Source organism: Miscanthus floridulus, chromosome 18 (assembly GCF_019320115.1).
Source record: "Miscanthus floridulus cultivar M001 chromosome 18, ASM1932011v1, whole genome shotgun sequence".
Lineage (NCBI taxonomy): Eukaryota > Viridiplantae > Streptophyta > Magnoliopsida > Poales > Poaceae > Miscanthus > Miscanthus floridulus.
In genome coordinates, this window is record NC_089597.1 from 25,611,415 (window position 1) to 25,624,379 (window position 12,965).

The window sequence follows — 12,965 nt, forward strand, 5'->3', positions numbered from 1 at the left end:
TGTACATCAGTACCTTATGATGAATGTTTAAGAAAAGAAGGGGGCTTTCTTGTTAAAAATTCCCTAGAATATAGTCACTAGCTAGACGGACTAGAAGAGAGAACAGCCCCCTTATTTACACACAATAGACTACCTCAAACAGAAACGCAGTGGAGTCGTTTCCGAATCAGTTTTGCCGTCGGAGATGAGCCGCCTCTATGTAACTCTCATTGTGATCATCTTTGGATTACTGCAGATGACAGGGCCAGGAGCATCTCTGAATCTCCACTCTAGTTCAAACTCCACGCACCCAAACTGCACGGAGAGATGTGGCAACGTGAGCATCCAATATCCTTTCGGCATCGAATCTGGCTGCTTCCGGCAGTCCGATTTCAGCCTCACCTGCAACGGCAGCGGCAGCAACCAGCCGCCCAAGATCTTTCTGCATGACGGCACCACCGAGGTCTTGGCTGATTCCGGTAACACGGTGGGTCTGTCATCGTTTATTGCTGTAGCCATTTCCCACACCATCTTTATGGCACCTGGTATTCCTAGTTACAGCTTCTCGTGGAATCTCAGTTCTTTCACTATGTTTGAAGGCTCATTCAACGTCACGGGGTGTGACTTCGATATATATCTTCAAAAACAGGACAGGAATGGTTCCATATCGTGGTGTACAAATAGCTGCCCCCAAAACATCACCGAGACGGTGGCTAGACAGAACTGCAACGGAACTGGCTGCTGCAGTGTTCACGTTGGAATTGGTGTTCGTGATTTCACGCTCAAATTTGTGCGCCACAATGGCACTAGAGCTGATCGCGATGCTCTTTCCAATCGAAGCTCCCTGTGGGATAGAATTAATATTACCACCAACTGGGCCGAAATCTACTGGGATATAGTTGATCAACCGACATGCGCCAGAGCCAAGGAAAAAAATATAAACTATGCATGTGTCAGCAACCATAGCGAATGCTCTGACGAAGAATGGTCTGATCTTGGTTACGAATGTTATTGCAACAGTGGTTATGTAGGCAATCCCTATGTACTTGATGGCTGCAAGCGTGACGAAGGTGATTAATCCATTCTACCCAACTAATTAATTGTGAGGAGTAAGAATAGAAGCTTCCTTATGATTATCCTGATTGTGGTGACTTACTGTGGTCGTTGCTCGGCACTTGTCTCGCATGGCGCTGGCAAGTTGGTGTTGCAACTAAGGGTTGACCGCCCAAAAATAGTGGAGCTAGGGTGTTTGGGAGGAAATCCACTTCATAGAGCTAGAAAAAAGTAGAGTCGAGCAGTTCAAAATAGGTCTTGGGTAGTGAAAAATTATACAAAGAGCGCATACAAGGTATGTGAGTAGTGTCTATATATATCAAGTGAAGAATTCAACCATGTTTCCTATTATATATATAGTATCTATCATTATTTTCACCAGGTGATAGTAATGGAGTTGTTAGGCCCTAAACTTGTGCCAGTGATAGTAGAAACTAGGTCCGAGTGTGCTAGTAAACTTCTACTACTTCCTAGTAATTGGATTTCATATAGTTACTCCAACATCTGTTGCCATCAAATAGATTACCAAACTATGTCGTTAACTTACCTCTGACTGATTGTTGGATCATCATTTTACACTAAGACAACATGGAAAGTAATTACTACAGAAGCTCATGAATTGTTCACTAATGCAGGATATAGTCCAAGGCAACTAAAGGAAAATTGCTCCCAATGGTGTGGGAATATCAGTGTTCCATATCCCTTTGGTTTAGAGGAAGGTTGCTCTGCAAGGAAGCTATTTGAACTCAACTGCACAAATATGACATCGTCCATGCTCCAGTTCGATGATGGCCATGTTGTGGTCTATATAAATATTTCAGAGAGTCTCGTGGGCATCAGGTTTATCTCAAATTTTGAAGATGAGATTGGGATATATGTATCAGGAGAACCCGATCTTTTTGGTTTCGGGGAATCAGTGGTCTCGGTGCATTGGGCAGCTGCCAATCTTACATGTGAGGAGGCCCTAAAAAACAAGTCGCAATACGCATGTGTCAGTTTGAACAGCGAATGTTTAGGAGTTAACTCAAAGAATGATTATGTTGGATATCGATGCAAATGCTTAGATGGTTTCCAAGGAAATCCATATACCACCAGTAATGGTTGTGAAGGTACAATTGTGTTCCTCACCCTCACCCCTATCCAACTTCCATATTTTTCCTTTAATAACTATTAATAGTTTAGCGCCCACTTCGAAAATACAAAGTGGCCATTGGAAAATTTTCACTCTCCAACCTTTGATTTATAAGTAGGCATAGCATAGTTTTCATTCAAGTCCATGTCTTTGTATGAAGGATGGGGTCATCCATTATCTTCTCACTTCTCACCTTTTTTTATTGGGTTTGGGTAAGGAAATGAGTTGATCCACTACCACCTCATCCTCACAAGCTAATCATTAGTGTGTATTGTGTAAGCAAGAGGCATGGAGTGATCCCACCAAATTTTATGAGACGTAACTCATAATGTATCATTTCATCTTGGATGAGCTTGCTACTTAAGCTAAGCACCCCCTAAATATTTCAAATATTTTATACTTTCTTGACTGTCTACACTTTTGAGAAACACAAGTACATTGGGATCACATAAACACATACACATGAAAGTACATAGGGCGAAGTTAAACACTTCATATCCTATAGACAATGACGGAGTTTCCCACACCTTGTGTTCCTTCTTCTTGATATGAATCTTGGCTAATTCTAAACGGAAGGCTTATGATGTTTTAGCAGAGGTTTGGTCAATTTCTTATTTTTAATAAACATTATGTGAAAAAACATACATAGATGATGCAAATTTAATTGATGGGTCCTTGTGACATGTAAGTTTTACATAAAGAAAATCTTGTGACAGATGAAAAGAAGACTTGTCACTTATGAGGCCTTCGGGTTTGGGACTATGGATGAAAAAGGGATAGATATTTCATGATATCCCTCCGCCCTGAAAGGTTTTAAACCCTACTTGGATAATCTATATACGAATCCAGACATTTCATATCCATACCATATTCGAATCTGAATAGCAAAAGTTGGATTTCTAATACATATATGACATAGATATCAATATCCGTTGCATCTGACACTATTTGAGTTTGACTCTGAATCCTAGAAAGAAATGACTAACCGTATTCAGTGTCTATAATATCTATTCGTACCCATACGGTTTAGTCCCTATTTGGACTCAACAAAAGGGCCATCGGTAATAACATGTCGCTAATGTTGTTGCTTATATCACCCATCACTATAAATACTAGTTGTAACACCCTATGTATAAGATTCATTTACAACCCTACACCTATGTGGAATGAGCATGCATACACATAGCAAGTCTCCTAGACTTTTGTCCTTGCTTCATGAGGTTAACCTAGAGGTTTTATGTTTGGGACGACAAGAATTATAAGATAGCCAGAACCTATTTAGACAACAAGGTAGGACTAATTCACAGAATAGAACTCACGGGCTGAAGCCAAAACAATATTGGGACCTTATATTACATTATCTCCTTTATGTTTGACACTCTCGATAGCTTACTACATTCAAGACAAACAAATATCCAAAATATCCCCTCAATACCAAGATTAAAGACCTTTCAAGAGTTAGGCATCATCAAGAGTTTAGTGTGCATGATGGTGCTATGTTGATGAACAAATAGTCTAGAAAACTTGGAAATGTAGTGACGAATCCAATGGAACAAGTTTTGCCTCAATCGGAGCCCATATGGACAAGTTAGAGGTGAAATTAGAAGAATGTACGGAAGAGACGGTCTGACCATGAGAAAAAGGAACTCATGAGACAATTGAAGATGTGTTAGTCTGGTGCCTCTATGTGGAGGGCACTGTTGATGGCGACACACCAAACGGTCCAAGTAGTGATAGATGAGAGCAGCGAACAGTCGACACACAGATAAAACAAGCTATGGTTTCTGGGAACTAATGAAATGAATGCAACGGGCATCTAGCTAGGTGTTTTTGTGATCACAGGACAATTGCCAGGCGGAAGGTGGCTGTTGAAGATTGACTGTGTAGACAACAATCCGGCTAGTGGAACATGGTGTTCACCAAACAAACGCTAGACAAGTGATGTCACCTAGTCGTTGCAAGTAATAGAACTAGCCGTTGAAGGTGCATAGGAGACTGTGTAACTCTATTGCCATTGGTCGGTTGGGCTGTAACACCCATGTTTTTGCATCATATTAAAATTCACTAAAAGTTTGAACTTTTAAAACTTTACAACAAATTAAAACCCTGACTAGTTATTTTCCCGCAAGACCATTTTGAAAATATATATTTTCAAAACCCTACATCAAGACCCACCATATGCATTTTGTGTCGCGTAGCATTTAGATGTAGCGCTAGGAATAACCCATAGGAACAGAACATCGCTTCGCATTTAAATTCCATTGCCTGCACTTGTTTGCTTGAGTGTATGTTTGAATGCTTGCTCGCTTGATTGCTTCTGGAATTTATTTGCGGCACCAAAATAACTTCACTTAATTATTAATTACATTTCTGAATATGGAATTAGATAATGCATCATGGATATAAATAGTATTTCACTAGGAATTATGATAGCCATCGCATTAGTAGATTATTGGCTCCCTTCCCAATTTTCATTTAGTTAATCTATATTCATTATAAATCTAGGAATAGGAGATTGTTACTTTTAACTTTCATTAGAATAGATATACTATTTAGCTATACTAGAATATTTGAGAATACATCATATAAGCATATATATATATACACATATACGTATATGGCATTTCTGGGAATTAGGATATAGGAAATCTATGTACTCTCCCGAGTAGGCCAAGCCCAGCACCAGCCCTGCCCCAACCCATCACCCTTCCCCTCCTTTCCTCCTTCTCCCCGCGATGGGCCGCCTCCGGCCTAGCGCTGCCACAGCCCGCCCACCTTCCCTTCACCCTTCACCCTTCCCCTTCCCTCCCTTCCTCCCACCGACACACAGGACCCACCTGCCAGCTCCATCTCCTCCAAAGGTCAATGGTGGCACTGTGGGCACATTGCCGCCGCCGCTGACGTGCTGTACGCCTGTACGGTACCCATGTCGCCGCCGCCGCCGACCAACCACCTCCCATCGTTGACGCCGTACCCCTCTGCGTCGCCTCCGCGTCCCGCCATCGCCAGCTCACGCCACCCCGTGTGCCGCTGGTCTCTGCCGCCGCTGCCGGAAAATATCTCTGCTGCCGGAGATAGCCTCCCTCGCCGAGCAGACCTACACGCCGAGCCGACCGAGGCCTGCGGAGGAGCCTCACCCCATCGAGCTCTCCGCGTTAAGGTCGCCGCCGTCGCCGTGCTCTGCTCGTCTCCTTTCCCCCCTCCGGTCAGTATCTCCCCCTCCTCTTCCTTCCTAATTCTTCCCTGCTTCCTTTTCCTTCCCCCTCTCCTCCGCTCCTTGCTCCGCTCGAAGTCGAGCGTGAGAGCGGGCCGAGGCATTGCCGTCGCGCCCGTCTCCGCTCGCCGGAGCCGAGGCGACCACCGTCGCCGCGCCTTGCTCTCCCCCTTCTCTCTCCGCTTCCCCTCCGCCGTGTTCGCCGCCGCCGTGCTACCCGCTGCCGGAGCGCCGCGCCACCGCCACTCTGCCCCGTGCCATGCTCCCTCCTCTCCCTCCTTTCCCCTCCCTCCTTTTTCCCCTCTCGCTCTCTTTCTGCTTGCTTGATTTGGGGATGGGGACGACCCAAGCCGGTCAAGGGAACCCTATGGCCGCGAGCCATGTCACCATTCGGGACCCACGCGTCAGTCGCTGAGTCATGGTAAATTGCTAAGGGCACACAGGGAATCGTACACAGAGTGTTAAAAAGGTAAGTTATTAATTGCATAAAAATTCCTAGAAAATTTCTAAATAAACTAGATTCATCCTAGATCATGCCTAGATAGTTTGCCACTCATCTTCATTAGCCAAAATTGTAGGAATAATTACTATGCTCATTTCCATTCGCGTTTAGTCAATAAACTTAGATAATTTATAACTCATTCATTTTAATTCCGAATTACGTAATTCTTTCACCATAAATCTTCTAGGATAAAACCCTACATGATCATACCTTGAATCCTGATTATTGGTGCACACTTAAATTCTAGATTGATTGCTTTCCTGTTTATAATTAGAGTAAATAGCGATTATAGATAAAGCCCTTCGCCGTAGTAGTAGTAAACCCATATATTCGCATATGTGTATGTACCATGACACATACCCGAATATATCAGTACCCAATCACCTAAAATAAGTAGACGCCTATGCATACGTAGGTATGCCCGATACCTAGGTGTACATCATATGACTAACCCTAGCAACCTAGTTAAACAATATTAGATAATTACACGAATACACCACTAACCCTAGTCGTAGCCTAGCCCACTAACCTAACCCTAGTCACACGCACATGCCTATGCGTATGCGTCGCTAACCCCGGTGGACCTGTAGAGACCAACCAGGTCATTTATGATGACTTGGTCAGTTTTCTCTTTCAGGTTCACATAATAGTGAACCATAATAATGTGGTCTAGTTTTCCATCAGACCAACCACCCACCCTGACCTAACCCATAGAAGCCCAACCTTATGGATGGAATACCTCTATCCAAACCTTACTTCAGATTGACATAATAGTGATAACCCTAGTAAACCCACCCATCGCCTAATAGGACCAACCCACCTAGGATCGATTGATTGCCTATGCTTGTTTTACATGCCTTGCTTGTTATTTTCCTTGTTTGTATTCTCTTGTTTGTCGACTCTAGACCACGTAGGATAGAAGACATGAGAGAACCTGATGGAGTTTCGAAGACAGGAACAGGAGACATAGGAATTGGACGAGTATATAATCGTCAGTGAATAGAGGCAAGTCCTAACACCCACCTACCCCTTCCCTCCACTTTAACCACCATCCCTTAACCACCTCCCTACCACCACTACCATATATTGCAAACCTCCACCATAAACCCACTACCATCCACCTCCACTAAATAATAACCCAACCTACACCACATGAAACCCATGAAACTATAAATATGAACTTAATTATGATAATGTGACAAGGTAATGGGTACCTTGATAAACTTGATGACAAACTATGAATTCAAAATTGGTAAAACTTGACTAAACCCCGACATGGGGCGAGTAGGGGGTAATTTATGTGGGATAAATTACCTTGGCAGGAATGCCTGGAGAAGATTCCAGTGGGAGATACTCGCCTCGGTCACATAAGGACCGGTTCATAGTCCCTCTCGCCTAGTGAGTCATTACGTACATCCACATGTCTATATGGGTAGGCATGATCCCACACCCCATTAGATAGAAGTATAGCTTCTATTAGGAGGCCGATGTAGGCAACGGAAGATCAGGAGCCGGCACGGGGGATAGGTTTTCTTCCATGTCTGGTTGGTGTGGATGCTATGTGATCTTCCACGTTAAGCGTTAGGTACGTTAAGCGTTAGGTTTTTAGGTCGTGTTCGAGCCAATGTTTTCTTAGCCGTGTTTGAGCCATGTCTTTCTTTTGTGATGATTTGGTATCATCACGTTTGGGTGGATTTGGTATCTTCCCGGTTTTGTGTTTCCAACCCCTAGGAAGCCATAGTAGAGATTATATAGAAATCTAGGTTAGTTTCCGAGCGGGTACAGGATCTCGTTAGGCCTGTCTAAGCCATGACGATGGTGTCGGACTATGTCTATCGTGTGGGGAAATTTGTACACCTCTGCAGAGTTAACTAAATCTATTCGAATAGCCACGTCCTTGGAATGGGAAAATGCTAGGATGAGATACTAGGATTAGACTTCCACAACTATCTGGTAAGATGCATTTTTACTAATTTGGTAACAATAATGAGCATCGGGGACTGGTGAGAATGGCAATACTCTACCAGGGCCCAAACTATAATTATAATTACTTTACCCTACCACTTTTACCTATACCTATCCACCTCAACTACATCAACCACCATAACCCACCTCCACCATATAGCCTTCCCTATCCACCACTCCTCCACCCAAGTTCAGGGTTTGCTGAGTACTTTATATACTCAACCCCCTCCGTCTACATTTTTAGGAGTTAAGCCACATGAGGACATACCTGGGTGGAACATCTGGAGCTACACAAGGATGGGATACTCGGAGTATACTCGAGGACGGAGTCATACGAGAGAGTTACACTAGGACTACAACGATTGCGATATAGGAACATGCTATAGGAATAAGTCTAGGGTTACGTCCGCACTCCAAGTTGCCTGTAGGAAATTGAGCCACGACAACATAGGACCATTGTCTTAGAACTCTGATGTACGATATAAGGCTATTGGCCCAAGCTATGTAAACCAGAAACCATGTAGCATGTTTTCCCCATTAGCAATAAAAGTATGGGTTTTTTTTATATCAAACTTGTTGAGTTGTGCGTATCAGCTACTGATCCAGGGACTGATACATATGCACAGTGGACCCTAGAATTAGGGGACCAACATGGGCAAACACCATGATCAAAAGATACTTGGTATACCTTGGTGGATCTCCAACATGGACTAGGGGTTGCATTTTTTCATTTGATACTATGGGATAAAAACGATTGTCTCTTTGACAATCTATCTTGCATTACTTACTTGTTCTACCTTGGGTGTTAGTGTTAATTTTGTTCATGAACCATGCGTGTGACAACTAGGATTGCATGCTTGAGTGTGCTTAGCTATAGGGCTCAATTTTGCAACTAAAGACAATATCTTAGTGTGCCCTTTGCTAAAGACATGTCTAGTGTGATTGCCCTAAGGACTTGATGTTAGTGTGAATCTTTTAGTCCTTAGGAAAGAAGCACAAGTGGGGTGTGATAGAATTGCATAGGCTAAGGTTTGTTGCGAGTTAAAATTTTAGAGCCCCAATCCCCCTCTTGGGGCCATTCAGTCCTTACACGACCTAGCTCCCACGTGTAGTGAGCCAACATATACATAGCACATATCTTACACTTTCATCCTCACTTCATGTAAAAGGGTTAACATAGAGGTGCAAAGTTTAGAATGGCAAAGATCATAAGCTAGTCCAAATCTATTTAGACAATGGCTCGCTCCCCTCCGCCACTACTAGCTCCTCTCCTCAACCATCAGCTCCTATACCACCACCATGGGCCATGCTCATTCCTGAATCACCACCGTAGGCCCCTCCTCTATCATGGGCCCATGCCCTATGCATAACTTTCCATCACTGACTTCTCATCCACCACCACCAGCTCATGCTCATCCCAGTCCACCACTGGCCTTCCTTCCTATGTCCATGCCCATACCTAGTTTTGAGTGCATCAAAACCACCACCGCCTTCTCTTTCTCTTTATATGCTTGTGTACCATATGTGAATGTTGTGTCATGCATTGAAATGTCTTGGATGAAACGGTAGTTGAATGCCCTATACTATAATCACCAATTCGCTTTCCACCAACGATCTAGTCACCAGGACTAGTTTTGTAGCTATGCATCTAGCCCTAGAAACTATATGATAAAAATAAACAAACACCATACAACACACAATAGTTTAGGGGCAATAAGGTCAGAAGAAAGATTAACTCAAGTAAAAGTAACAAGATACATATAAATGTCACCTACAATTATATCTTGAAGATCAATCTAGATAATGTCATGAAGCTCCGAAGGATCAACCACATAGGAAGATCATATCGAATCCTTGCAGTACCGCCATTGTTGCTTGATTTGTAGTGTTGGCACGGTGTTGCCTCCTAGTACGAGGGTTCCCTTCACAACCCTTTGTTTTTTGTTCGCAAAAAATCTCTACCCTAATCGACGTATATGAAATATATAAGGTCTAAAGAAAAATAGTGCAATATGGGGTATGGTTTCTCCATGTGCACACAACGCCAAGCGGTGCTGTGTGATGCCTGGCCCAAATTCCTTTCTCTCCGTTGAAGGTTGCTTTGTTAGCAAAGGATTGACTTGGTAGCTTCCACTGCGGTGGCATCGGGCGGTGTGTGGGCACCTGTGCGAGCAAGGGGGGACAACGGAAACGTCAAAACTAGTAAGCTAATTACTCACAAGCATTTCACCAAACACCTTATGTGCATATAACAAAACAACACAATAACATCGATTCTCCAAACATGGTGTTATCCAAACTTCACAATAAGGAATATACTTGCAAAGATCAGCTCACTAACACATCAATTCCCATCATTAACATCCCAAAGAACCCATGTATGCCTCATATATCAAATCATACCATACACCACTTGAAGAAAGTGGAACCAATAGAAAGCAAGATAGTGAGCAATCAACATATATGGCAAGAAAAATACTGAATCACAAGTAGACACCAAGATTTACAGGAAACCCTTGCAGGGAAAAACCAGCTTATATGATGAAGCAGCACGAAACGGTCATAGAGATATTCGTGTTGGTCCGTATTATGACTTTACGAGTTAGCATGGATTATGTTAGTCAAAACTGTATCACAATCCTTTAATACCCGTTGCTTTCGAGATCCTGGTAGACCATTTTGCATAATAGTATAGCAAAATAAACTCTGATTATGAAGGATTTTTGGATGCCTGAGAACAATTTCTTAAACATCATAAAATATTTTTTTTTCACGAACAACTTGCGCGTTTTTCATTAAGAGGGGAGACATCATAAAATATTTGGCAATACATAGAATGATATGTGAAGCTTCTCTCAATTCATCCGCTGGATATATGCTTCGCCTTATGCGCTATTGCTTCCAGTAAGAACACTAGGGAAAGCTATTAGTATCTTAAACATTTTCGTGTATTGTCTGAAACTGAGATAAAATATTTACTTCCATTTTAGCAATGTTGTTTGCCTTTTTATATCATGCTTTCACATTTTACAGTTATTTATATTTCTAGATATCGATGAGTGTCAAATACCAGGCATTTGCAAAGAGAACGAGGTATGCCACAATGTTGCGGGGAGCTATGATTGCACCAAATGCCCTGGTAAAACAGAGTACGATGCAACAACTAAGCAGTGCACAGCAACAAAACGACAGAATCTTCTTTTGGGTATGTTCTCTTCGGTTTTCTGAACTAAGTTCTAGTAATAAATCACAGTATGAAATTGGCAAAAATCTTCGTAGGTGTGATCATTGGGCTTTGTGTTGGCTTTGGCATTCTACTATCTTGCTTGGGAGGGATGCTTCTCATCCGTAGATGGAAAAGGGACATTCAAAGAAAACTACGGAGAAAATACTTCACAAAAAACCAAGGACTTCTCCTAGAACAACTAATATCATCTGATGAGAATGCTAGCAACAAGACAAAGATTTTTTCTCTAGAAGAGCTCAAAAAGGCTACAAATGACTTTGATACATCACGTATACTTGGACGTGGAGGCCATGGAATGGTTTACAAAGGTATCTTGTCAGATCAGCGTGTAGTAGCAATAAAAATTTCAAAGATCATGGAGCAAGATGAAATCGATAATTTTATCAATGAGGTCGCCATTCTTTCTCAGATAAATCACCGCAACATAGTACGGCTCTTCGGATGTTGCCTTGAAACTGAGGTCCCGCTTCTTGTGTATGATTTTGTATCTAATGGTTCTTTGTTCGAAATTCTCCATGCTGATGCAAGCAACGATTTCCAATTGTCCTGGGATGATTGCTTGAGGATTGCATCAGAGGCTGCAGGAGCACTTTATTATCTCCATTCTTCAGCTTCAGTATCAATCTTCCACCGTGATGTGAAGTCTTCAAATATACTTTTGGATGGAAACTACACTGCAAAAGTTTCAGATTTTGGTGCGTCAAGATTGGTTCCTATTGATCAAACCCATGTTGTTACAAATGTTCAGGGCACTTTTGGGTACTTAGATCCTGAGTACTACCACACTGGGCAATTAAATGAGAAAAGTGATGTGTATAGCTTTGGAGTGGTACTTGTGGAGCTGCTCCTTCGAAAGAAACCAGTTTTTACAAATGAGACCGGGACAAAGCAAAATTTGTCCAACTACTTCCTTTGGGGAAAAAAGATGAAACCAATTACAGAGATAGTGGCTACTCAAGTTCTTGAGGAAGCAACAGAGGAAGAAATTAACATAGTTGCCTCCCTTGCTGAGAAGTGCTTGAGACTCCGCCATGAAGAAAGACCTACAATGAAGCTAGTAGAAATGACTCTACAATTTTTGCGAGCAGAACGGTTGAACTCAAGAAGTGCTGTTCCTGCGAGCAAGCAAGAGTTGGAAGAACTTTTATGTCCAAGCACTTCCTATTCCGACTCATTGGCTTCTGACTCCTTTATGGACAATAAAGCTACTACATCATCCCAACAATCAAAGGGATATTATAGCTTGGAGCAGGAGTTTGCTTCTTCTACTCTGCCGCGTTAGATGTGTAGTGTACACTGTACTTATTCTAGTTATTAATCTGTGTGGGTGGTGTACAGATTAAGTAAAAACTAAAATACTGGAACGACTTTGGTGCGCCTATATGGCCCCCAAACTCGGACGTTGTGTACTTATACGATAATAGCCATGTGAATAGGTGTTTAAACTGGGTTGTTCGAATGGATATATATGTAAGAAAGGCAACGGTGTATCATGGGCTCCTTGTAATGATGGAAATAATGAAACAAACATGGTTTTGTAACTAGTAAATATGTAACAAATATCCATAGAATTTATCATTTGCACTTAAGTAATTGGTGTCTCTGAATTTGAGTGAGTCTACTATTTTCTTTTACATACGGAAATATTAGTGTGATTAATTGAAATTGACTAATTGTAAAATTACATGTTATTCTGTCACGAAAAAGTATAATAACAACGTGAGCAAACGTAACAGCCCCTTGAAACGGATTATTACAGATTCTTTAGTTCATTACTTCATTACGAAAGCACTCTCTAGTAGTAGATATCATCTTCATTTCTATTCTGCGACAACAAGACTATATGTTATAGGTTTACTATGCACATTGTTCC

The 12,965-nt window shown here is 42.1% G+C and overlaps 1 protein-coding gene across 2 annotated transcripts; it reads left to right on the plus strand.

The window, feature by feature from the left end:
• The first annotated feature begins 109 nt into the window (after positions 1-109).
• On the plus strand, positions 110-12,681 carry LOC136519896 (wall-associated receptor kinase 1-like). Of its 2 annotated transcripts, XM_066513279.1 has the most exons (5): positions 110-466; positions 629-1,049; positions 1,668-2,141; positions 10,895-11,050; positions 11,125-12,681. In XM_066513279.1, exons 1-5 carry the CDS (start codon positions 185-187, stop codon positions 12,372-12,374), a joined length of 2,583 nt encoding a protein of 860 aa, XP_066369376.1. In that variant the 5' UTR covers positions 110-184; the 3' UTR covers positions 12,375-12,681. The 2 variants fall into 2 exon arrangements, with proteins under 2 accessions (XP_066369376.1, XP_066369375.1); XM_066513278.1 differs by having other exon boundaries at positions 110-1,049.
• Positions 12,682-12,965: the final 284 nt, after the last annotated feature.

Coding starts and splice junctions, on each gene's coding strand:
- LOC136519896 (XM_066513278.1), top strand. CDS start 185: ATGAGCCGCCTCTATGTAACTCTCATTGTGATCATCTTTGGATTACTG. Junction 2,142..10,894: donor CACCAGTAATGGTTGTGAAG/GTACAATTGTGT, acceptor TTATATTTCTAG/ATATCGATGAGTGTCAAATA. Junction 11,051..11,124: donor ACGACAGAATCTTCTTTTGG/GTATGTTCTCTT, acceptor AAATCTTCGTAG/GTGTGATCATTGGGCTTTGT.